The sequence below is a fragment of the Callithrix jacchus genome, chromosome 5 (genome assembly GCF_049354715.1).
Source record: "Callithrix jacchus isolate 240 chromosome 5, calJac240_pri, whole genome shotgun sequence".
NCBI lineage: Eukaryota > Metazoa > Chordata > Mammalia > Primates > Cebidae > Callithrix > Callithrix jacchus.
Window position 1 is genome coordinate 87,672,388 of NC_133506.1, and position 26,602 is coordinate 87,698,989.

Below are 26,602 nucleotides of genomic sequence, written 5' to 3' on the forward strand. Positions count from 1 at the left end.
CTGGAATCTTTCCTTCCATCAGTGGGATAACAGGACAGAATATTTTTGAGTAAGATCTGTCCTGGAAAATCTAAAATGCACAGCAATACATTCTTTCTATTAAATTGTCACACACTGTTGATGACAGTATAAATTGGTATATCTCTGCTGAATTGAGTATAGTATCCATCCATTCATTCACCAGTTATCTACCGAGTTGCATATTGTGTGCCAGACCTAGTTCTAGGACCTGGACATATAACAGTGAACAAACAGGTAAAATGACTTAACCTCACAGAGCATAGTGATGGAGCTGATTATAACCATTGACTCAGCAATTCCTCTTCTAGAAATTAATCCTAAAGAAATAATCATGAATGTACAAAATGATTTGATTACAAAGATGTGCACCATGTTGAGTTTTTAATACCATGAAACTTAAACTAAATTTCCAATAAATCATGATATAGCTATACAAAATAATACAAGAAGGACATTAAATGATGTTGTAAAAGAATATTTCGAACCAAAGAATAATATTCCCGGGCTGGGCACGGTGGGTCACGCCTGTAATCCCAGCACTTTGGGAGGCCGAGGCAGGTGGATCACGATGTCAAGAGAGCAAGACCATCCTGGTCAACATGGTGAAACCCCGTCTCTACTAAAAATACAAAAAAAATTAGCTGGGCATGGTGGCGCGCGCCTGTAATCCCAGCTACTCAGGAGGCTGAGGCAGGAGAATTGCCTGAACCCAGGAGGCGGAGGTTGCGGTGAGCCGAGATTGCGCCATTGCACTCCAGCCTGGGTAACAAGAACGAAACTCCATCTCAAAAAAATAAAAAATAAAATAATAATAATATTCCCAAGATATTATTAAGTTAAAAAGCAGACTACAACTGCTAAGTGGTACGGGAGAACTTCAGGAGTTGTTCTAAAACTAGATTATGATACTGAATACACAAATATAGATTTTTATGAAAATGTACTGAACTGTACACTTAAAATGGATGAATATAATTATTTTTTTAAAAAAGCACAGAGCATTCTGTTCTGATCACTTATATAATTAAATTAGGAAAAAAGGGCTGGGTGGACATAAACCAAAGAGTTAATGAGTCAAATTAATGGCGGGAAGGGGTATTTTCTTTTGTCTTATCAGTTCTATAATAAACATTTATTTTCCAATAAGAAAACACAGGCCAGGTGAAGTGGCTCATGTCTGTAATCCGAGCACTTGGGGAAACAGAGGCAGACTGATTCCTTAAGACCAGGAGTTTGAGGCCAAACTGGGCAACATGGTGAAACCCTGTCTCCACAAAAAATGCAAAAATTATCTGGGAATAGTGGCAAAAACCTCTAGTCCCAGCTTCTCCAGAGGCTGAGGTGGGAGGATCACTTGAGCCTGGGAGGCAGAGGTTGCAGTGAGCTGTGATTGCATCACTGCACTCCAGCCTGGGTGACAGAGCAAGGCCCTGTCTCACAAAAAAAAAAAAAAAGGAAGAAAAAAAGAGAAAAAAAGAAAGAAAAATGCTGTTTTAAAATTAAAGTTGTTGGCAGGGCCCAGTGGCTCACACCTATAATCCCAGCACTTTGGGAGGCCAAGGTGGGCAGATCACTTGAGGTCAGGAGTTCCAGACAAGCCTAAGCAACATAGTGAAACCCCATCCCTACTAAAAATACAAAGAAATAAAAAAATTATCCGGGAGTGGTGGCAGGTGTCTATAATCCCAACTACTCCAGAGGTTGATACACGAGATTCACTTGAACTGGGGAGATGGAGGTTCAGTGAACCCAGATCACACCACTGAACTCCAGCCTGGGTGACAGAGCGAGACTTTATCTTAAAAAAAAAAAAAAAAAAAAGAAAGAAAGCTAGGCATGGTGGTTCACACCTGTATCCCAGCACTTTGGGAGGCCCAGCCAGGCAGATCACTTGAGATCAGGAGTTCTACACCAGCCTGGCCAAAATGGTGAAACCCCATCTCTACTAAAATACAAACATTAGCCAGTGTGGTGGGGGTCGCCTGTAATCTCAGCTACTCAGGAGGCTGAGGCAGGAACCTCACTTGAGCTCAGGAGGTGGAGGTTGCAGTGAGCTAAAATTGCACCACTGCACTCCAGCGTGAGCAATAGAATGAGACTTTGTCTCAAAAAAAAAATCAGGAAACACTTAACTACTGTTGTCCTTGGCTAATAACCAAAGGCAATAATCCAGAATGAGAGTTTTTACTAAAGCAATAATCCAGAATGAGGTTTTTTAACCTTTACAAGCATTTAACCCATGCTAACCACTGAGCTAGAAGAGTTCTCCTTATTCACCACCAGAGGGACCCTTAGTTCCTCTGAAACATGGTGTTCTCTGAAGCTACAATCCAGCATAAAGTCTAATATCAGAGAACTCACAGCCATGTCAAACTTCAGAAAAATTATTTTAGGTGCTTCAAAAAACAAAAACAGGTTGCACAGGCCAATAAAAATAATTGTATAAAATTAAGTTTAGGATACTTTAGCACATTTCATCAAACAAGGCTGAAGCTGTTTGACATTTAAAATGTCTCTCAATTATTGGAACTAATATAGGAAATTCAAGTGAAGACAATGAGCTGTCTGCAAGAAAAGATTCAGTGGGATTGTTCATTGGAAACACTAACAGCTTTTAGTGAGGGAAGAATAAAAGCCCATAGATGAGAGAACAAGATGCCAGAAATAAATGTAAATCAATCACCTTATCTGCAAACAGCAGGCCTTGAGAACAGATAAAAAAGTCCTTGCACTTGTTTCTGGGTAAGGAGCTTGTGTTCAAAATGTTTCAGAAGACCACAAGAATGGCAAAAGCATATTGTCTTCAAATGAAGTACAAGTTCTTTACTATCTTTTTAATTAACTTGTGTATTTTTTTTTCCTGATTAGAGAGGGCTTAGAGCTTGTTCCCATTTCTTTGGAGGGAAAAGTGTAGACTCATTCATTGCTCCCCGTAGTTTTACCTACAGAAAGAATTTACAATGGAATAAACAATTACTGGCTAGGCAAGGTGGCCCATGCCTGTAATCCCAACACTTTGGGAGACCGAAGCAGACAGATCATTTAGGTCAGGAGTTCAAGACCAGCCCTGGCAACATAGTGAAACTCCCTATCTACTAAAAATACAAAAATTAACTGAGTGTGGCGGCACATGCCTTTAATCCGATCTACTCAGGAAGCTGCAGCAGGAGAATCACTTGAGAATCACATTGAAACCAATGTGCTATGTCTAGCACTGCACAAGATCAAGACCAACCTGGTCAACAACTCTTTTATTTGAGGACAGTTATTTTCCCTTCTAAATCTTCTCCTTTATAAACTAAATGTCCCAGTTTCTTCATTTGTTCCCCATGTAAATTCAATCCAGGAAGCTGTTCTTTAAATAAGTTCCTGTCTGTGGTTCTTTGGAGTGTACAGCCCAGAAAATAATTCTAATTAGTACTACTAATAGATACTAAACAATGGAAACAAGGCTAAAGGAAGATAAAATATGCTGATAAGAGGGAAAGTGTTTTCAGCAGAGGAAGAGTTTTGGTCAGAGGACAGGAGAAACTAAAAACGTATAGACAGTTTAAATGAAAGCTGTTTTGTTGTTTTTTGTTTTTGAGACGGACTTTTGCTCTGTTGCCCAGGCTGGAGTCCAGTGGCACGATCTCCGCTCACTGCAACCTCCACCTCCTAGGTTCAAGCAATTCTCCCGCCTCAGTCTCCCGAGTAGCTGGGACTGCAGGCGTGTGCCACCACGCCTGGCTAATTTTTTGTATTTTTAGTAGACATGGGGTTTCACCATGTTAGGCAGGATGGTCTCCATCTCCTGATCTCATGATCCGCATGATCCTCCTGCCTCGGCCTCCCAAAGTGCTGGGATTACAGGCATGAGTCACCACACCCCAGCCCAGGAAAGCTTTTTTTAAGGTGATCATGACAGTCCTAGATTTCAGATTACTGCTCTTTGCCAATTCAGGGCCTTGACTAGTGTAGTAGAAAGAATAAAAGCCTAACAGATTGAGTGGGACAGTGGCCATGGAAGTTGGAATCCACTAAGGAGTGTGCTAACAACTCACAACTCACCTGCTCAATCAACCATGGTGAAACCCCATCTCTACTAAAAATACAAAAAAAATTAGCTGGGCATGGTGGCGTGTGCCTGTAATTCCAGCTACTGAGGAGGCGGAGGCAGGAGAATTGCCTGAACCCAGGAGGCGGAGGCTGCAGTGAGCAGAGATTGTGCCATTGCACTCCAGTCTGGGTAACAACAGCGAAACTCCATCTCAAAATAATAATAATAATAATAATAAAAGAAGAAGAAGAAGAAGGAGGAGGAGGAGGAGGAGGAGAAGAAGAACAAGGATTATTCAAAAAGGTTAGATGGTTATAATTTTTTTAAAAAAATCTTGTCCTTGGATATTCCATTTGATTTGCTAAGCTTCGTGTTCTCTAAATTAATTTCATATCGCCTTCTCCCCCTACCCCAACCAAAATATATATACACACTGTGTATACATATACACCCACATTATGAAGAGCTGACCATAGAAGCTGGCAATTGCCCTGTTTCTTCCCGCTGCTTGCCACCTTCTTCAATTCTGAACATCAGCTCCACAGTGGAACTAGGTTGCCTCGACTCTTATAATGATTCAAGATTTTTCCAATTTTTCAACTTGGGGAAGGCTTGGGAATCTGTTAGAGGATCCCAGCATTGAACTGGGGCTCAAGTGGAATATCTTCCACTTTCTCCCCAGCCTGCACGTCCACCAGCACGTCATCAATGAGAAATGACTACAGGGAGAATTTACCCCTGCGTGGGTCCCCTTCCCTAGACAGCCTTTCGCCAATCCTGGGGCAGCCCCACACCACAGCTCCCGAGCGCCACCCGGACCGGACTCCACCGCTGCCCTGCCCGCCTCCCTCTTTGCCCGCCCACACACCTCATCTTCCAGAAGGGGGCGTGGCCCGCAGGAAGTTCTCGCTTTACGGAAAGGAAAGTGTTTCCGGCTCCGGTGTCATGGCCAGCTCCTACACTGAAGGTGTTCCTGCAGTCCTCGCCGATAAGAGGCAGCAGTTCGGGAGCCGGTTACTGAGCGATCCAGCGCGCGTCTTCCACCACAATGCCTGGTAATCACCCTGCCCCTCGCCTGGCCTCGCAGTCACTCTCCCTCTGTCCCGCCGCCTCGGAGCACTCCTAAAAGCCCCCGACCGCCGGCCACAATTCCAGCTGCCCTATCCGAGGCACTCTGCAAGGGGAGTGACAAGCTCCGAGGCCAGCGACTCCCCTGCCCGCAGCTAGGACGTGAGGCCCCTAACCTGCCCGTTTGATTTTCTCAGGGACAATGTGGAGTGGTCGGAAGAGCAAGCCGCAGCGGCGGAGAGAAAAGTCCAGGAGAACAGTACCCAGCGGGTGTGCCAGGAGAAGCAAGGTGCGCTCAGATGTGCTCTCAGTGGTTTCGATAGCCAGCGTACTACTGAACGCGCCCTCCCGGAGAGCCTAGGAAATCGCGGCCGCCAAGATCCTTTTTTACTGGCCTGATGCAGATCTCAGGAGTAGAGCGGGATGGGGACGGGATGAGCAAGGAGGGAAAAGGGCTGCATTGTAACAAAATCTTGTTAGGTCGTAGAGGGTTTTATTACATATAGTTTTACTTCGGAGGGTAATTTTGCCTTTAACTAAGTTGACCAGACCCACGTTGATATGAGTCGCCAACAGTGTGGTCACCCTATCATCTACAGCCTGTACTTTGTACATGATTTGCACTTTCCATGAGGAGATGTTTCCATTGAAGCTTCATTTAAGTGATTAGATTTTAAATATGGTTGGAAGAGGGGGCTAATGACTGGTGATTGTGTGTCTATTACTTGTGTGATGGTTATGAGAATTTTGGGCTTCAGTCAAGGAAAGGTGGATGCAGCAGAGTGGAGATAAGTCTGGCCAAAGAAAAAGAGACCCCTGTTTGAGATTTGGATTATTTCACTGCAAAATATCCATAGATACTAAAACTAGGACTGATGGTTCCAGACAATTGAAAATACAACTACAAATTTAGTACCCGCTGAGTTTTGTACAATGAGAAGATTCCAGTTACAAAACATTTACCCTGCATAGTTTGACAGCAACTAGAGCAAAGCAAGTTAAGGGCTGAAAGGAATTTTGAAAATCATGTGGTTCAGTGTCCTCTTTTTACAGTTAAAGACACTTGGACCACAGGATGTTAAGTGCTTTTCCCAGAGGTAAGCAGTCAGTAGTAGCAGTAGTGGAACTAAAATCCTATTTCTTAGGGAGTCTTTTGGTTGATTCAGCAGGTAAGTTGTGAGTTGTTAGCACACTCCTTAGTGGACTCCAACTTCCATGGCCACTGTCCCACTCAATCTGTTAGGCTTTTATTCTTTCTACTACACTAGTCAAGGCCCTGAATTGGCAAAGAGCAGTAATCTGAAATCTAGGACTGTCATGATCACCTTAAAAAAAGCTTTCCTGGGCTGGGGTGTGGTGACTCATGCCTGTAATCCCAGCACTTTGGGAGGCCGAGGCAGGAGGATCATGCGGATCATGAGATCAGGAGATGGAGACCATCCTGCCTAACATGGTGAAACCCCATGTCTACTAAAAATACAAAAAATTAGCCAGGCATGGTGGCACACGCCTGAAGTCCCAGCTACTCGGGAGACTGAGGCGGGAGAATTGCTTGAACCTAGGAGGTGGAGGTTGCAGTGAGTGGAGATCGTGCCACTGGACTCCAGCCTGGGCAACAGAGCAAAGGTCCGTCTCAAAAACAAAAAAAACAAAATAAAAACAACAAAACAGCTTTCATTTAAACTGTCTATACTTTTTTTAGTTTCTCCTGTCCTCTGACCAAAACTCTTCCTCTGCTGAAAACACTTTCCCTCTTATCAGCATATTTTATCTTCCTTTAGCCTTGTTTCCATTGTTTAGTATCTATTAGTAGTACTAATTAGAATTATTTTCTGGGCTGTACACTCCAAAGAACCACAGACAGGAACTTATTTAAAGAACAGCTTCCTGGATTGAATTTACATGGGGAACAAATGAAGAAACTGGGACATTTAGTTTATAAAGGAGAAGATTTAGAAGGGAAAATAACTGTCCTCAAATAGAAGAGTTGTTCTGTGTAGCCCTGAAAGATCATAGTACCTTTTGGCCAGAAATGATGAGACAGATTTTTGCTTACTTTTAGGAATTTTTTAATAGTTAAAAGTCATCCAAAGATGACTTATCTAAAGTTAAAAGTCATCCAAGGATACTTGATAAGTAATAAGTTCTCTGGTTGATTGTCCAAACAGAATTTAGACTCTCTTGTAATGACTAATAGGGGCATTCAAGTATAATGCTGATGGCAGAACTAATGAGCTCAGAAATGGCTTCAACTCTGGGACTGTGGCTCTTCTTGAGGATACTTTTAGTATTAAAGTCACATTTGGTAAAGCAGGATAATTGACATTAGACATAAATAAAATATTTGAAAGCTGGTTCTTAAAATTCTTTCTTAAATATTTGCAGTTGATTATGAGATCAATGCCCACAAATACTGGAATGACTTCTACAAAATCCACGAAAATGGGTTTTTCAAGGATAGACATTGGCTTTTTACTGAATTCCCTGAGCTGGCACCTAGCCAAAATCAAAATCATTTGAAGGATTGGTTCTTGGAGAACAAGAGGAGTGAAATATCTGAATGTAGAAACAATGAGGATGGACCTGTTTTAATAATGGAAGAACAGCACAAGTGTTCTTCGAAGAGCCTTGAACATAAAACACAGGTGCCTCCTGTGGAGGAGAATGTAACTCAGAAAATTAGTGACCTGGAAATTTGTGCTGATGAGTTTCCTGGATCCTCAGCCACCTACCGAATACTTGAGGTAACCTTTTATTGTCTTGGTACTAGAGTATGTGAAGCTCTTATTTGTGTACATGAGGTAGTAGCATAGAGACGCTGACAACAAAAGTAACTTCTGTTGGATGATACTGACTAGACTTGACCCTTATATTGGCCTGGAATCACCTCCATTTTTGAACTGTTAAAGTGCCCTCAATGTAGGCCAGATATCTGGTGGTCATGATGGACCAGGATCACCCGGGAATACCATATCACTTTCAAAAATCATACTAAGAGCATCATGCTGTACCTGTCACATGCCACTGTATCATACAGGTGAAAGAGCTCAAGATGATCTTATTTATAACCCTGAGAAAAAGTCCCAGATGAGAAGACAAATTGTTGCTTCTCTTCTAATACAGTTATAGGAACGGAGAGGGTAGTTAGGATGGTGCCTGCGTCTTAGGCCTGGGAGAATTCTCATCCTCTGATCTTGGGTGGTATTGCAGTCTAGACCTGGAAGAATGCCTAGGTTGGTATCATAATGTAAATTCACAAATGGGGACTGCACAGGTAACTGGAAGCTGGTTCTAAAACTGATTAGCCTTCAGAGTGATTCCTATAGTGTGATCTTAGACAATTTCCTTACCCTTTCTGAGCAGTGTGACTGCTGCCTCTGCACCTTGTATTTATGAGGATGGAGATAACATATGTAAAATGGCTAAGAACGATGTCTGGCCCTTAGTAAATAGTTGCTGTCTTCATTACCACACAGCTCTGTGTTTAGGACAAGGTTGCCAAGGTCCCCTTTTCATACATTTTCCAGCACAGTCTATTACAAATATTTTCATAATAATAATAAAATGGAGCTCAGTAAGAAAATACTTCATCTATAGGACCATTTCCTAGAACTCAAAAGATAAAAGCAATCCATGCCCTTTTTTCTAGACCAGCTCCTTTCTGCTAATAAAAACCCATGCTCTTGTCTTTTAAGGGTTCCTGAAGTCAAGATCAAAATCAACAAATGTCATGGGTACTGTTTAGCTCTGGTCATTACACCTTCTGTAATACAATTAGGCCAGATTGTTGTGGATTATTTATTATTTTTCTAGCTTTAGGGAATTAACTCTGGAAGGTTCTGTGATTAATAATTCATTTCTGTCTGCAGGTTGGTTGTGGTGTGGGAAACACAGTCTTTCCAATTTTACAAACAAATAAGTAAGTATATTGTAAAAGTTTATGACAGCAAAGAAGATAAAAGTGAAGGTTGGCTGAGCGCATTGCTTCATGACAGCAATCTCAGCACTTGGGGAGGCAAAGTAGGATTGCTTGAGGCCAGGAGTTTAAGACCAGCCAGAGCAATTTAGCAAGAAAAAAAAGTAAAGATTTTTTCTTTCTTTCTTTTTTTTTTTTTTTTTTTTTGAGACAGAGTCTCGGTCTGTCACCCAGGCTGGAGTGCAGTGGTGCAATCTTGGCTCACTGCAACCTCTGCCTCCTGGGTTCAAGTGATTGTCCTGCCTCAGCCTCCCAAGTAGCTGGGACTATAGGTGTGTGCCACCGTGCCTGGCTAATTTTTTGTATTGTTAGTAGAGACAGCGTTTCACCATGTTAGCGAGGGTGGTCTCAATCTCCTGATCTCATGATCCACCCACCTCAGCCTCCCAAAGTGGTAGGATTACAGGCGTGAGCAACCACGCCCAGCAAAGTTTTTTTCAAAACTCATGCTGCACCAAACTATCAATAATGGTTATTGGAAAATACGAATTATGTCAGATTTCTACATTATTCATTTATGGATTGTTTTAATTTATGTTTTGATGTATAAGGTGATTACCTTTATCATTTGGAAAATTAGACTTAAAACTTGCTAGTGTTAACATTTAGTGCCTTCTTCTAAGGTACAAATGTGTTCAACTTTTCCATTCTCATCATCTCTGAGGAACAGTCAGCGGCTGAGCTGTCATCACCCCCGTGGTAGAGTTGAGAAAGCTGACATACATGAAGATGTCTCCTATTCTGATGAAAACACACTGTTTTTGTGTACTTAAACAGAACGCTTCTGACGCCAAATGTGTGGGGATTTTGCCAACACTGACCAATTCAACAATAGTTGGGCATCCTACAATTCAATTCTGACACTGTCTACTTGGAGTTGATATCAGATCCCAAAAATTAAGGGTTTAGTCCCGCAAGACTGCCCCCTGACTTCAGGTGCCAGTTGTGAATCTGGCTCTCTGTGTTTCTGCCCCACAGGCTATAAATTGGGGCAGCCCCATCTCCAGTTCATTAATTTCCTAGAATGGCTGATAGAACTCAGGCCTCTTGGATTCATGAGATTCTCTTGCCTCAGCTTTCCAAGTAGCTGGGACTACAGGTACCCGCCACCATGCCCCACTAATTTTTGTATTTTTTAGTAGAGACGATTTTTAATTTAAATAGCCACATGTAGCTAGTGATTACCGTAGCAAACACCATGACTTCCCAAGTTTTTAGTCTTGATTATACCTCCTGGAAGTTGTCTGCTGTAAACATCAACAGTTTAGCAGGAGCCAGAGCCCATGCCTTTGAGAAGCTGGAGGTACTGTGTTCTCCCAAAAATCCCAGAGTCTCAAAGAATGAGCCCAACAGTGCAGAACAGCTCTGGGCTGTTGTTTCTAAAACACAAGCATACGGCCTTACTCCTCTCCCATTTTTATTTACCTCTGTCCTGACAAAAATAATTCTGGCATTATAGACATCTTCAGAATAAATATATAATGTGCTTCATAATTGGAAGTAATTTTGATGGTTTTTAAATCAGTATTTTTTTGTGTTGCTACCTTGTGCTGAGACTTTTGCTAGATTGTGAGGATACTGAGAAAAATAAGCACAGGGATTTTGTGGTTTTCATCATTATCTCCTCAGCATTGATAATAACCAATGCATAGTAGGCCCTCAGTAGTGTCTGGTGAACTAATAAGTGTAAGATGTAATCTCTGCTGTCACAGCACTCACTCAGTCTATGGTGGGGGCCAGCAGACAGGTACAGATGTGTTCCTGGCATGGAGAAAGTGCCAAGGTAGCTCAGAATGAAGATAAAAAAAATTCTTGTGGTACTATCCAGCAACGCTTCATTTGAGGGAAAAGTAGGATTTCTATAGATGGAAGAAGAGAAGACATTGATTTGAAACTCACTGGTTGTTTTATAAACTTAATTTTAGCTATGTCCATGGTGCCTCTGAAAGGACATAAATCAAATTCATATCATTTTAACCAAAATGAAATGTGTTGTGACTAATAGATAATAGTTTCTTTGCATGGTAGTGTCTCCCATTTGATATTTTAACTGTGCTACACAAGAAGGAGAATAGACATAGCTGGATTTGTAGTCTCATTGTTCTGTCTTTTCTGCCCATTTCAGTGACGCAGGACTCTTTGTTTACTGCTGTGATTTTTCTTCCACGGCTATAGAACTGGTCCAGGTGAGTACAATGGCTCCTATCAATAGTTTCCACTGATTAAAGGGAAAAGGGTCTCCTAAAAATCAAGGTCTCCGGCTGTGGGGTTTTTTTTTTTTGAGAGGGAGTCTCACTCTGTCACCCATGCTGGAGTGCAATGGCGCCATCTTGGCTCACTGCAACCTCTGCCTCCTGGATTCTCCTGGCTTAGCTGTAGCTGGGATTACAGGCATGCACCATCACACCCAGCTAAGTTTTTGTATTTTTAGTAGAGATGGGGTTTCCCCCTGTTGACCAGGCTGGCTCCAACTCCTGACCTAAGGGAATCCACCCACCTCTCAAAGTGCTAAGATTACAGGTGTGAGCCACCATGCCTGGCCCTCCTGCTATGTTCTTATTATATGGTCTGTGTTCTTAAGGTCTAAAAGTAAGATTTACTGATAACAGGCATACCTTGTTTTACTGCACTTCACTTTATCACACATTACAGATGTGGTGTCTGTTTATATATTAAAAGTTTGTGGCAACTCTGCATGGAGCAAATCTACCAGCGCCGTTTCTCCATATGCTAACTTGGGTGGTGTCTGTGTGTCATGCTTTGGTGATTCTCAGAATTTTTCAGACTTTTTTACTGTTATGTATGTTATAGTTAGTGATGTTACTGTTGTACTTGGTTTGGGGTTCCACAAATCACATCTGTGTAAGATGGTCAACTTAATAAATGCGTGTGTTCTGACTGCTCCACCAACTGGCTATTACCCCATTTCTCTCCCTCTCCTCAGGTCCCCCTGTTCTCTAAGATACAATATTAAAATTAGGCCACTTCATACTCTACAGTATCCCCTGTGTGTTCAAGTGAAAGGAAGGGTTTCACCATGTTGCTCAGGCTAGTCTCAAACTCCTAGCCTTCAGGGCTCAAGTGAGCTCCTGCCTCAGCCTCCCAGAATGCTGGGAATATAGGTGTGAGTAACTGCACCCGGCAACAAAAGATTTTCAGTAGACAAGACAGCCGTCTGTTGGGAGAAGAAGCCATCTAGGGCTTTGATAGCTAGAGAGAAGTCAATGCCAAGCTTCAAAGTACAGGCTGACTCTTGTTAGGGGCTAATGCAGCTGGTGAAAGATTCCTTTCAAAATATAACTGCTTACTGACAGTGGACATGGTCACCCAAGAGCTCTGATGGAATCATACAAGGAGATTAATGTTGTTTTTATGCCTGCTAACACAGCACACATTCTGCAGCCCCAAGCATCTGCCTTAGATGCTGATCCATGGATCAAGGAGTAATTTGGGCTTTCAAGACTTATTATTTTTAAAATGTATTTAATAAGGATATAGTTACCATAGATAGGATTCCTCTAATGTATCTGGGCAAAGTTGAAAACCTTCTGTAAAAGATTCACCATTCTGGATGCCATTATGAATATTCATAGCCAAGCGGTTCACACCTGTAATCTCAGCTACTCAGGAGACTGAGGTGGGAGAACTGCTTCAACACAGGAGTTTGAGACCAGCCTGAGAAACATAGCAAGACCTCATCTCTAAAAAAAAGTATAATTTTAAGAAATTGGCCAGCTGTGTGTTGTACCCCTATAGTCCTAGGTACTCGAGAGGCTGAGGCAAGAAGATTTCCTGAGCCCTGGAATTCAAGGCTGCAGTGAGCTCTGATTGTGCCAGTTGCACTCCAGCCTGGGCAACATAGTGAAAACCCACCTTTACAGAAAAATTAAGAAATTAGGCTAGATGGCATGCACCTGTAGTCTTGGCTACCAGGATGATAAAGCAAGAGGATTACTTGGGGCCAGGAGTTCAAGGCTGCAGTAAACTGTAATCACATCACTGTGCTCCAGCCCGGGCAACAGCATAGAGTTGGTCTCAAAAATTTTTTAAAAAGAACATTTTGCGGGCATGGTGGCTCACGCCTGTAATCCCAGCACTTTTGGGAGGCCTAGGCGGGTAGATCATCAGGTCAGGAGTTCGAGACCAGCCTGACCAACATAGTGAAACCCCATCTCTACTAAAAATACAAAAAATTAGCCAGGCATGGTGGTGCGCACCTGTAATTTCAGCTACTCAGGAGGTTGAGGCAGGAGAATCGCTTTAACCCAGGAGGTGGAGGTTGCGGTGAGCTGAGATTGTTGCCAGGCACTCCAGCCTGGGCAACAGAGTGAGACTCCATCTCAAAAAAAAAAAAAATGTAGGTCAAACACAATGGCTCATACCTGTCATCCCAACACTTTGGGAGGCTGAGGTGGGCAGATCCCTTGAAGTCAGGAATTCAAGACTAACCTGGGCAACATGGTGAAACCTCTTCTCTACTAAAGTAAAAAGAAATTATCCCAAAAAAAAGAAGATTGAGACCATCCTCGGCAACATGGTGAAACTCCATCTCTACTAAAAATACAAAAATTAGCTGGTCATAATGGTGCATGCCTGTAATTCCAGCTACTTGGAAAGCTGAGGCAGGAGAATTGCTTGAACCAGGGAGTTGGAGGTTGCAGTGAGCTGAGATCAGGCCATTGCACTCCAGCCTAGCGACAGAGTGAGACTCCATCTCAAAAAAAAAAAAAATTTAAAAAAAAACTAAGCATATAATTGGAATGTTTGTATCATGAATGATAAATGCTTGATGTGATGGGTACTCCATTTATTTACCCTGATGGGATTATTGTGCATTGTATGCTTACATCAAAATATCTCATGTACCCCATAAATATATACACATAAATATTAAAATAAAAAAACTCAAAAAAGAAAAAAAAAGTTATCCCAGGCATGGTGGTGGGCACCTGTAATCCCAGCTACTTCAAGAGGCTGAAGCAGGACAATCACTTGAACCAGGGAGGCAAAGGTTGCGGTAACCGAGATAATGCTACTGCATTCCAACCTGGGCAAAGAGAGACTGTCTCGAAAAAAAGAAAAAAGGAAAGAAAAAGAAAAAAATACTTTATTGCTAAAACATGTTAGTAATCATCTAAACCTTCAGCAAGTTGTAATCTTTGCTGCTGGAGGGTCTTGCCTTGATGTTGGTGGTTGCTAAGGGCTGGAGTGACTGGTAATTTCTTAAAATAAGGTAACACTGTCTGCCGTATCAATTGGCTCTTTCTCTAAAGATTTCTCTGTAGCATGCAATGCTGTTTGATAGGATTTTGCCACAGTAGAGCTTCTTTCAAATTGAAGTCCATTCTCTCAAACCCTGCTGCTGCTTTATCAACTGAGTTTCATGCCATTGCAAAACAATGTTCACAGCATCTTCAGCTGCGTAGATTTGATCTCAATCTTTGCTCAGCCATAAGAAGCAACTCCTTACAGATAAGGATGCTGCTTTTTAAAAAAAGAAAGAAGGGCGGGTGTGGTGGCTCACACCTGTAATCCCAGCACTTTGGGAGGCCGAGGTGGGTAGATCACTTGAAGGAGTTCAAAACCACCCTGACCAACAAAGTGAAACCCCATTTCTAAAAATAAATAAATAAATAAATAAATAAATAATAAGACTAAAGAAGAGGCAGCAACAAGACTGCAGCAATTCAGTCATATCTTCAGGCTTCATCTTTTTTTTTTTTTTTTTAGACAGGGTCTCACTGTGTTGCCCAGGCTGAAGTAGAGTGACACAATCATAGCCCACTGCAGCCTTGAACTTTTGGGCTCAGGCCATCCTGATGAGATGATTCCATTAGGGTTCTTTGAGTTACAACTAATGAAAACATCTAGACAAACTCAGAGCAATAAAGGAGAATGTCATAGAACCTAAGGTCACAAAATACAGCTCAAGTTCCTCTTACCTCTCATTGCCCACGGCCCATTTGTTTTATCCCCTCTTTGCATACCAGCCTTCTCTAGTCAGTTTTCCTGGTTTTACACATGGCCCCAATGTGGATGGTCCTCCCAGTCTCTTACCAGTTTACCCTGTTCAGGGGTTCATGGTGCCTCACTAAAATGGCCGTGTCCCAGTTCTGAAGTCCCTGGAAAGTCTAGTTAACACAGCCCAGCTGATAAATACACCAGCCCTGTTTGAATCAGCTTTGGCCAATGAGAAATAACTCACATATTTGGAGAAGATGGACATTGAGGGCAGATACCTTAAAATGTGTCTGTTAACGATTGGCCAGGCATGGTGGCTCACGCCTGTAATCCCAGCACTTGGGGAGGCCGAGGTGAGTGGATCATATGAGGTCAAGAGTTTGAGACCAGCCTGACCAATATGGTGAAACCACATCTTTACTAAAAACACAAAACAACCAGGCATGGTGGCATACACCTGTAATCCCAGCTACTTGGGAGGCTGAAACAGGAGAATCATTTGAACTTGGGAGGCAGAGGTTGCAGTGAGCCGAGATTCTGCCATTGCACTCCAGCCTGGGTAACAAGAGCGAAACTCCTGCTCATTCATGAATAAATACATACATACATACATACATACATACATACATACATACATACATACAGGCGGGCACAGTGGCTCACGCTTGTAATCCCAGCACTTTGGGAGGCCAAGGTGGGCAGAGCACAAGGCCAGGAGTTCATAGACTAGCCTGTCCCACATGGTGAAACCCCGTTTCTACTAAATAATACAAAAATTAGCCAGGCATGGTGGCACACACCTGTAGTCCTAACTACTCGGGAGGCTGAGGAAGGAGAATCACTTGAACCCGGGAGGCACAGGTTGCGGTGAGCCAAGATTGTGCTACTACACTCCAGCCTGGGTGACAGAGTGAGACTCCACCTAAGAAATAGTGATAATAAGTAAATAAATAAATACAAAAACTAGCAGGACATGGCAGATGCACCTGTAATCCCGGCTGCTGGGGAGGCTGAGACAAGAGAATTGTTTGAACCTAGGAGGCAGAGGTTGCAGTGAGCCGAGATCACACCACTCCAGCCTGGGCAACAGAATGAGGCTCTCGTTCTTAAAAAAAAAAAAAAATGTGTCTGTTAAGGCAGGTTAGGAATTGGTAGTGCCATCTTTTTGGAATTATCCATGTGGCTCAAGACCAGATGAATATTGAAGCTTGTCTTCAGTTTTTTATAATAAAGTACATTTAAATTTTCTACATCTACAGAAATAGATTTTCCTGAAGAATTCTATGGTTTGTGTAATATTTTATAATTAGAAGTTGTTTTAAATAGTGTATTTTGCTTGTTTTGAAACAGGATCTCGGTCACTCAGTCTGGAGTACAGTGGTACAGTCAGGCTCACTGCAACCTTGATCTCCTGGGCTCATGTGATTCTCTCACCTCCTGTGTAACTAGGACTGCAGCCACACATTACCACAGCTGGCTTTTTTTTTTTTTTTTTTTTTGAGACAAAGTCTCACTGTATCCCAGGCTGGAGTGCGGTGGCATGATCTCTGCTCACTGCAATCTCCACCTCCTGGGTTCAAGTGATTCTCCATTCTCCTGCCTCAGCCTCCAGAGTAGCTGGGATTACAGGCACACAGCACTGCACCCAACTAATTTTTTTTATTTTTAGTAGAGATGGGGTTTCACCATGTTGGCCAGACTGATCTTGAACTCCCACCCTCGGGTAATCCACCTGCCTCAACCTCCCAAAGTGCTAGGATTAAAGGCGTGAGCCACTGAGCCCAGCATTTTTTTTACTTTTTGTACAGATGAAGTCTCACTATGTTGCCTCAGCTGGTCTCAAATTCCTGGGCTCAAGGGATCCTCCCGCCTCAGCCTCCCAAGGGTGTTGGGATTCTAGACATGAGCCACCATGCCTAGAAGATCATACTTTTTTAAAGTATGTGTTGTCTCTCTCCTTATGAATTTTTCTTTTCCCTATTGGGGAAATCCCTTTTCATGATGATTTTCCAATTCTCAGATCTGACTTCATGCAAGAGAAATATAGAAAGTACACAAGAATAGCTGGGCTTGGTGGCTCAAGCCTGTAATCCCAGCACTTTGGGAGGCTGAGGCGGGTGGATCACGAGGTCAAGAGATCGAGACCATCCTGGTTTTAGTGAAACCCCGTCTCTACTAAAAAAATACAAAAATTAGCTGGACATGGTGGTGCGCGCCTGTAGTCCCAGCTACTCGGGAGGCTGAGGCAGGAGAATTGCTTGAACCCAGAAGGCGGAGGTTGTGGTGAGCCGAGATCATGCCATTGCACTCCAGTCTGGGTAACAACAGCGAAACTCCGTCTCAAAAAAGGAAAAAAGAAATATTGAAGTTGCAGCTGTTACATTTAATGCAAGATCACCTTTTGTTTAGGCTATGTTAATATTTTCTAACTTGCTTTTTTTCTTCCACCTATCTGCAGACAAATTCAGAATATGATCCTTTTCGGTGTTTTGCCTTTGTTCACGACCTGTGTGATGAAGAGAAGAGTTACCCAGTACCCGAGGGCAGTCTCGATATTATCATTCTCATATTTGTTCTTTCAGCAATTGTTCCAGACAAGTAAGTTTGGGTCCCTTGGCCAGTAGTATCACAAAAAGAAAGCTCTGGGGCCGGGTGCAGTGGATCACGAGTTCAAGAGATCGAGACCATCCTGGTCAACATGGTGAAACCCCATCTCTACTAAAAATACAAAAAATTAGCTGAGCATGGTGGCGTGTGCCTGTAATCCCAGCTACTCAGGAGGCTGAGGCAGGAGAATTGCCTGAACCCAGGAGGTGGAGGTTGCGGTCAGCTGAGATTGCGCCATCCAGCCTGGGTAACGAGTGAAACTCCATCTCAAAAAAAAAAAAAAGCTTTGGTGAGGGACCTTTTTTTTTTAAGATTGGGTCTTGCTGTCTCAGCCCAGGCTGGAATGCAGTGGCACAATCATGGCTCACTGTAGCCTTAACCTCTTGGGCTTAAATGATCCTCCCTCCTCAGCTTCCCAAGCAGGTGTGGTCACAGGCACATGTCACCAGGCCTGGCTAATTTTTGTATTTTTGGCAGAGGTGAGATTTTCCCATGTTGTCCAGACTGGTCTTGAATTCCTGATCTCAAGCGATCCTCCCACCTTAGCCTCCCAAAGTGCTGGGATTGTAGGTGTGAGCCACCATGCCCAGCCTGGTGAGGGACCTTGGTATTAGAGTTGGGTTAGAAGTAAAAAGAGTTTTGTTAGTAGGCCGGGCGCGGTGGCTCAAGCCTGTAATCCCAGCACTTTGGGAGGCCGAGGCGGGTGGATCATGAGGTCAAGAGATTGAGACCATCCTGGTCAACATGGTGAAACCCCGTCTCTACTAAAAATACAAAAAATTAGCTGGGCGTGGTGGTGCGTGACTGTAATCCCAGCTACTCAGGAGGCTGAGGGAGGAGAATTGCCTGAACCCAGGAGGCGGAAGTTGCCATGAGCTGAGATCGCGCCGTTGCACTCCAGCCTGGGTAATGAGTGAAACTCGTCTCAAAAAAAAAAAAAAAGTTTTGTTTATGTTCTGATACACGCAAAGTAGCCACATCATTTGTAGTGATGTGAGCATCTCAACCATTTTCCTGAATTTGTCTAGATGTCCAACCTGTGTTCCAGGCCTTGAAACTTCTGCTTGCTGGCTACAGTTGTTGGTTCATCATTTCCTTCTTTTTTTTTTTTTATCATCCAGCCCAAAATGTCAATTGTCATTTCCTTCTTGTGGCTCAACGTTGGGAAAGAATGGAGAATCAGTCTCTAATGAGTCTGTGGGGAAAGTCCTGTTGATAATCTCATCACATGCTGTTTTAGAACTGTGGGAGCCACAGCTTTTAGATAATGTCTCATTATTGGCTATTTATTTATTTGAGATTGAGTCTTGCTCTGTCACCCAGGCTAGGGTATAGTGGCAAGATCTCGGCTCACTGCAGCCTCCACCTCCCGGGTCAAGCAATTCTCCTCCCAAGTAGCTGGGAGTACAGGCACATGCCACCATGCCTGGCTAATTTTTGTATTTTTTTTTAGTAGAGAATGGAGTTTCACCATGTTGGTGAGGCTGGTCTCCAACTCCTGACCTTGTGATCTGTCCACCTCAGCCTCCTAAAGTGCTGGGATTACAGGCGAGAGCCACCACGCCCTGCCTACTGGCCTTTTAAATGCTTTAAATAAAGCTTATTAGCAACACAAAATTTACATTGAAGCTTAACTAAAGTGTTCTCTGATGCTTACAGTCTTTTGGAAAAGTGTGATACAGAATTCTATAAAATCAGATTCAGATGAAAGGAAAGTCAAATGCTATTTCCTAAAATACACCATTAAAACCTTATATGCCGCCGGGCGTGGTGGCTCACGCCTGTAATCCAAGCACTTTGGAGGCCAAGGCAGACGGATCACCTGAGGTTGGGAGTTCAAGACCAGCCTGACCAACATGGTCAAACCCTGTCTTTAAAACAAAAAAGAGAAAAAAAAAATTTATATGAATTAGGCAACCAGTGGTCCTATGAAACTACCTTCTCTTTTCTTTTTTGAGACAGAGTCTCACACTGTCACCTAAGCTGGAGTACAGTGGCAAGATCTCGGCTCACCACAACCTCCTCCTCCCAGGTTCAAGCAATTCTCCTGCCTTAGCCTCCCGAGCAACTGGGATTATAAGCACACACCACCATACCTGGCTAATATTTTTTGTATTTTGAATAGAGACAGTGTTTCACCATGTTGGTCAGGCTGGTCTTGAACTCCTGACCTCAAGTGATCCACCCGCCTCGGCCTCCCAAAGTGCTGGGATTATAGGCATGAGCCACTGTGCCTAGCTAAAACTACCTTCTCAAGGAAGCAGAATGAGATGGTGGCTAAGAGATTCAGACACCATTGACTAATTCCATGGAAGCCCTTGTCACTGCCAGAGTGCAGGAAGTCCGGACAGGCTGGGAGTTGGCATATATTAGGGTAAACTATACCTATGACATCATGGGATTAGAGATTTCAAACATCTCATTTTGCTGACACTGAGTCCTTCAAAGGATGATTAAATAAATTAGTGTAAAAGGTCAAGGTAAGCTGGTGTTAGGAAGCCAGATCACATGACTAAAGACTGGAAGGACCAGTGATTGAGATTCTGGTTTATCTGCTAGTATCCAAGGACCCCTTGCTGGCTGCACAGGGTAAGAGCTTTGAGTGATTGACCTTATCTAGGCCACAGTTCCTCTAGAAGGGCACTGAAGTCATCCAACCTGAGAGGATGAGTGTGAAATAAAGGCATATGCAGGATAACCCAAAAGGTCTACCATGGTTTCAAACTTTAATAACTGCAGAAGTTACCAGGCACAATGGCTCACACCTATAATCTCACCACTTTGGGAGACTGAGGTGGGAGAATTGCTTGAAGCCAGAAGCTCAAGACCAGCTTGGGCAACAAAGCAAAACCCCCATCTCTACTAAAAAATTAGCCAGGTGTGTATCTGTAGTCCCAGCTACTCAAAAGGCTGAGGCAAGAGTATGGTTTAAGCCCAGGAGTTTGAGGCTGCAGTGAAATGAGCTATGATCACACCACTGCACTGTAGTCTGGGTGGCAGAGTGAGACCCTGTTTCTAAAAAACAAGAATCATAACTTTAGAAGTTTTAATACTACAAACTTTTAAAAAATTAACATGGACTAAAACCAACTGTTAAAATTTAAAATTCAAGCCAGGCATAGTGGCTCACACTTTTAATTCCAGCTACCTAGGAGACTGAGGCAGGAGGATCACTTGAGCCCAGGATTCTGGCCATTGTATTCCAGCCTGGGCAACATAGCAGGACCCCAGCTGGATTGTTGTTTTTGAGACAGTTTTGTTCTTGTTGCCCGGGTTGGAATACAGTGGCATGGTCTTGGCTCACTACAACCTCCACCTCCCAGGTTCAAGCAGTTCTCCTGCCTCAGCCTCCCAAGTAGCTGGGACTACAGGCAGGCACTACCACGCCTGGCTAATTTTTGTATTTTTAGTAGAGATGGGGTTTCACCATTTTGGCCAGGCTGGTCTCCAATTCCTGACCTCAAGTGATCCACCTGCCTCAGCCTCCCAAAGCACTGGGAGTACAGGCATGAACCACTGCGCCTGGCCTGGAGCAGAGAACTTTCTTAGGGCAGAAGCAAGCTGTCCTTGGCCCTCTTCAGACTGAAAGCAGTGGATCGAGGCCACAGCTGTGAGCAGGCAGCTAAGGTGTCCTTCAGTTCTAACTGAAGCAAGGGTAGAGGAGCTTAGATCTTAGATTTGGTGTGTCAGTTGGGGAGGAAGTTCACTGGCATTTTTTGGGATATGCTATAGGGAAAGGAAAGCTTGTCCTTAAGGAGACCTGATTGATTGTCATTCCCTGCTGCCCCACAGGATGCAGAAGGCTATCAACAGGCTGAGCAAGCTTCTGAAACCTGGGGGGATGATGCTTCTGCGAGATTACGGCCGCTATGACATGGCTCAGCTTCGGTTTAAAAAAGGTATTTTGCCACTATAATCAAAAAATGGTGCTGCCATCAGAATAGATACTTTAAAATTAGAGCTCCATATATAAAGCCATTTAAAATGTGACAGTAGTACATGTTTTAAGAAAACTAAAGATGCTTATATAATGTAGATATTGAGGTCTTTTTAAGCAAGACAGCTACCTTTAGAAGAGCTTTTTTTAAAAAGACATTTGAAAGACAGCCAGGCACAGTGGCTCACACCTATATATAATACCAGCACTTTGGGAGGCCAAGGCAGGCAGATCACCTGAGATCAGGAGTTTGAGATCAGCCTGGTCAACATGGCGAAACCCTGTCTTTACTAAAAATCCAAAAATTAGTCAGTGTGGTGGCAGACACCATAGTCCCAGCTACTTGGGAGGCTGAGACAGGAGAATCGCTTGAACCTAGGAGGCAGAGGTTGCAATGAGCCAAGATCACACACTACTGCACTCCAGCCTGGATGACAGGGCCTGACTCCTTCTCAAAAAAAAAAAAAAAGACATTTGAAAGACATAAATAACTTTAAATGTAGCATAACAAAAAATGCCATTAAAAATGTAAAAGGCAAATGATAGAGTAAGAAGGAATATTTTCAGTGCATATAATAAAGACTTAATATCGTTGCTCTTCAAGGAGCTGTCATGAAATTGATAAGAAAAAGATGAGTGTCCCAAAAAACAGGAATATTTAATCAGTTCACAGAAAAGCATATCTAAATGGCCAATAAACAACACTTCAAGGAAATAAAAATAATGAGTTTGTACTTCTTATTGCTGGCCAATTCAAAGAAAGAGGTGCATTCCTTCATTGCTGGTAGAAATAGAAATTGTTACAGCCTTTTTTGGGGGGGTTTCACTCGTTTCCCAGGCTGGAGTGCACTGGCACGATCTCGGGTCACTACAATCTTTGCCTCCTGCCTCAGCCTCCCAAGTAGCTGGGATCACAGGCACTCGCCACCACACCCACCTAATTATTTGTATTTTTAGTAGAGACGGGGTTCACCACGTTGGCCAGGCTGGTCTGGAACTTCTGACCTCAGGTGATCCACCCACCTCAGCCTCCCAGAGTGCTGGGATTACAGGCGTGAGCCACTGCGCCCAGCATTACAGCCTTTTTTTAAGCACGCAGGTGTTACTCAATCCAAGTCTTTTTGGATATAGTCAAAAACTAGCATATAATACATGTATGAGCAAAACTTTGCAAACAAAGTGAATGCCCCTGTATAGGTAGATGTACTTGTCACCTGAGGTAGACCCTATACTACTGAGCTTGGAGGGATTTCCATTCCGTATTACTCAGTGAGAGAAGCAGTGTGTGGGAGAGTATTTTAAACTCCATCCCTTAATACTAGTATCTGCAGGGAAATAAGTATACACATGTGTGATGATTTGGGCATTTGGGAAGGTCTAGAAAGTATTTACCAGGCCAGTAAACTGAGGTAAGGTCAGGGAGGTTAGCAGCAGAAGGGAAAGCATGTTCATGATCAAAAGAGTATCTGAGTTGTTGTATTTATGATTGTGTAGACACATGAAGAAACACGCAAAGGACAGTCACCACCAAAATGGTAATGGCTATCTCAAGTTTCCTTAAACTCAGCTATATTGCTTAATTAAGAAACAAAAAATAGGCCCAGTGAGGTGGCTCACGCTTTTAATCCCAGCACTTTGGGAGGCCGAGGTAGGTGGATCACCTGAGGTCAGGAGTTGAAGACCAGCCTGGCCAACATGGGGAAACTCCATCTCTACTAAAAATACAAAATATTAGCCAGCTGTGGTGGTGTGCCTTTAATCCCAGCTACTCGGGAGGCTGAGGCAGGAGAATCTCTTGAATCTGGGAGGTGGAGGTTGCAGTGAGCCAGGGTCACGCCATTGCACTCCAGCCTGGGCATCAAGAGCAAAACTTCGTCTCAAAATAAATAAAAGTTTGTGCTATTAATTTAATGGGGTTGGGAGAGTAAATAAGTTTTCATCAAACAATTCTAAAGTTTTGGAGTGGGACACTTAGGAACCTCATGATTTCTGACACTGGAGTTAGCTTCTTCCCATTGAGCTGCTCTTCCCCAAGCACTGAGGCAGGAATGCTCTTCACCCAGCAAACTGACATCTCGGCTAACATTTCCTTAGCAATGTAAGGCAAAGAGTACTTTAAAGTGTGTTTGATTTTTACCACACTACTCTGCAGGTCAGTGTCTATCTGGAAATTTCTATGTGAGAGGTGATGGAACCAGGGTTTACTTCTTCACGCAAGGTATGAAATGCTCTTATTTTTATGCTAAAAGTTCCCAATACCAGATGAGAAGGTCTTCAAGGCACATTCAGAAAGAAAACTATCTGGCCCCTCCTGCCTTTTAGGCCAGCGGTTTCCTGCAGTTCCCCACTGCTCACCCCCTCCTCCACCCTGGGCTAGGATACCATGGCAGCCAGCCACTCAGGGGCCCCAGGCAGCCCCGCCTTGCCCATTCCTTCAGGCCAGCTCTGCTCTCCCTTTCTGCCGCTGTCCAAAATGGGAAGCCTGCCCGTTCTGCAAGGCTCCTCTCTATTCCAGCCCATTTCACCTTCTGCATGGGGTTGTGCTTTGGTGCATCCAGGTCCCAGGGTGAGTCATGTCCTCTGGGTTCTAGGGGTGCCAGGAACTGCTCTCCTCTGCAACTGGCCCTGGCCACAGGCTTCATCCTTCACGTGGGCCTCAGGAATTCTCCATTCCTGGGCTCTTTTTGGGGTCACCTTCTTTGAGCCTTTGGTTAAGAGATGAAACCTCTTTCCTAACAATTACTTTGACATACATATATAGAGATTTTTGCATATGATTTGAAGGTATTCATAGCGCCTAAAGGCCAAATATAAACCAAAGGTTTTAAAAAAGAAAAACCCTTGGCCCATCTGCGGGGGCTTCCCCTACCTAAACATGAACTGCTGTTACCAAATGACCACTGCATTTATAACCAAATGGCCACGTAAAAAACATGACAGCAACTTCCCAGAGCCCCATTTAACAAGGGACTTAGTAGATAAAAATGCCTTTTCTTGGGCCAGGCACGGTGGCTCACGCCTGTAATCCCAGCACTTTGGGAGGCCAAGGCAGGTGGATCACGAGGTCAAGAGATCAAGACCATCCTGGTCAACGTGGTGAAACCCCGTCTCTACTAAAAATACAAAAAATTAGCTGAGCATGGTGGCACATGCCTGTAATCCCAGCTACTCAGGAGGCTGAGGCAGGAGAATTGCCTGAACCCAGGAGGCGGAGGTTGCGGTGAGCCGAGATAGCGCCATTGCACTCCAGCCTGGGTAACAAGAGCAAAACTCCATCTCAAAAAAAAAAAAAAAGCCTTTTCTTGAGGGGAAAATGTATAACACCTTTTCTTTACCATACTAGAGGAACTGGATGTGCTTTTCACCACTGCTGGGTTGGAAAAGGTTCAGAATCTGGTGGATCGGCGCCTGCAGGTAAACCGAGGGAAGCAACTGACAATGTACCGGGTTTGGATTCAGTGCAAATACCGCAAGCCTCTTCTGTCCAGCACCAGCTGAGCGGCACCTGCTGCTGACATGATGCAAGCTCATTGTGTTTCCGGGCGTTTTTCAAAAACATCTGTAGCACCAGGCATGGTGGTGCATGCCTGTAATCCCAGCCACTCAGGAGGCTGAGGCAGGGAGGATCCACACCCGGGAGTCCAGCCTGGGCAACATAGTCAGATCCTGTCTCTGAAAGTAATAATGAAAATAAAAAGAATACAAATGAGGTCTGTCGATGTTGAACAATTCAAGAAATCAGACTTGAACCTTAAACCTAGGAAAAGTTACTTTGTATCAGGATTCTAACAATTGTGCTTTATATTTGTGAAGTCCTTTAAACATAATTTTCTCAAGTTCTTTCTTTGAGATCTCAATCTGTCTTAGCATTTTGTAATAACTGAAATTTTATCCATGGGAATTGTAAATTTTAAAACACCAATTTATTTCCATGGGAAAAAAGTATTATTATATTTTACTGTAATTGCATTAAATCTTTGGAGAGTACAAATGCCCAGCTATGCAATTTCAGTAAATACATACAGAGGTTAGTGAAGAGCTATTAAGTTGTAGGGGAAATAAGCTGGGAAAAATCCGATTAGATATTGTCCTGACACAAAAATGACGCTATAGTGGGCATCAGAATGTGGTATTCTTGTTAAGTAATTGATCCTAGTCTTCACTTTAAATCTTAGTCCTGCTCACGCCTGTAATCCCAGCACTTTGAGAGTTTGCAGTAAGCTGAGATCAGGCCACTGTACTCTAGCCTGGGTGACAGAGCAATACTCTGTCTGAAAAAATATATATATATTAATTTAAATGATTCTCTAAAGACTATCCTTCAGCATCCCTAAAGCATTTCAAAGCTATAGGAACAGTTTTTATTCTATCTTTCTGGCACCTGGTTTGGGCTTTGGGCTTAGGTTAAAAAGATGAGCCTTTTCCTGCCCCTGATCCCTTTTCAATGACATCTGCTAAGCTCGACTTTTTATCTGTTAGACCAAGTTGAACTCTGTAAGGGATTTTGCATAACGTTTCATTTTCAGAATCTCTAAGGATGGGCAGAGGACAGTTAAATGTGTTGTGGGGATTAAAATGTATGACCTCAGTGCCACTTAAAAAATAAATACTGTCTCAACTATGAGTCTGGCCCCGAATGGTATCTCTTAATATGCTTAATGCAAGAAAGGTGGGCCAGGCATCATGGCTCATGCCTGTAATCTTAGCACTTTGGGAGGCTGAGGTGGGTGGATCACCTGAAGTCAGGAGGTCGAGACCAGCCTAACCAACATGGAGAAACTCTATCTCTACTAAAAATACTAAATTAGCCAGGCATGGTGGCGCATGCCTGTAATCCCAGCTACTTGGGAGACTGAGGCAGGAGAATTGCTTGAACCCAGGAGATGGAGATTGCGGTGAGCCAAATTGCACCACTGCACTCCAGCCTGGGTAACAAGAGTGAAACTCTGTCTCAAAAAAAAAAAAATTAGCCAGGTATAGTGGCAGGTGCCTA

General features: G+C 43.3%; 1 protein-coding gene across 2 annotated transcripts; it reads left to right on the top strand.

Moving 5' to 3' along the window:
- Nucleotides 1-4,999: 4,999 nt before the first annotated feature.
- On the top strand, nt 5,000-26,233 carry METTL2A (methyltransferase 2A, tRNA N3-cytidine). 2 transcript variants are annotated; one of them, XM_035300346.3, is made up of 9 exons: nt 5,000-5,115; nt 5,326-5,417; nt 7,514-7,872; nt 8,998-9,047; nt 11,230-11,290; nt 17,524-17,663; nt 21,465-21,571; nt 23,762-23,827; nt 24,953-26,233. In XM_035300346.3, exons 1-9 carry the CDS (start codon nt 5,006-5,008, stop codon nt 25,105-25,107), a joined length of 1,140 nt encoding a protein of 379 aa, XP_035156237.1. In that variant the 5' UTR covers nt 5,000-5,005; the 3' UTR covers nt 25,108-26,233. The 2 variants fall into 2 exon arrangements, with proteins under 2 accessions (XP_035156237.1, XP_035156238.1); XM_035300347.3 differs by lacking the exon at nt 23,762-23,827.
- Nucleotides 26,234-26,602: the final 369 nt, after the last annotated feature.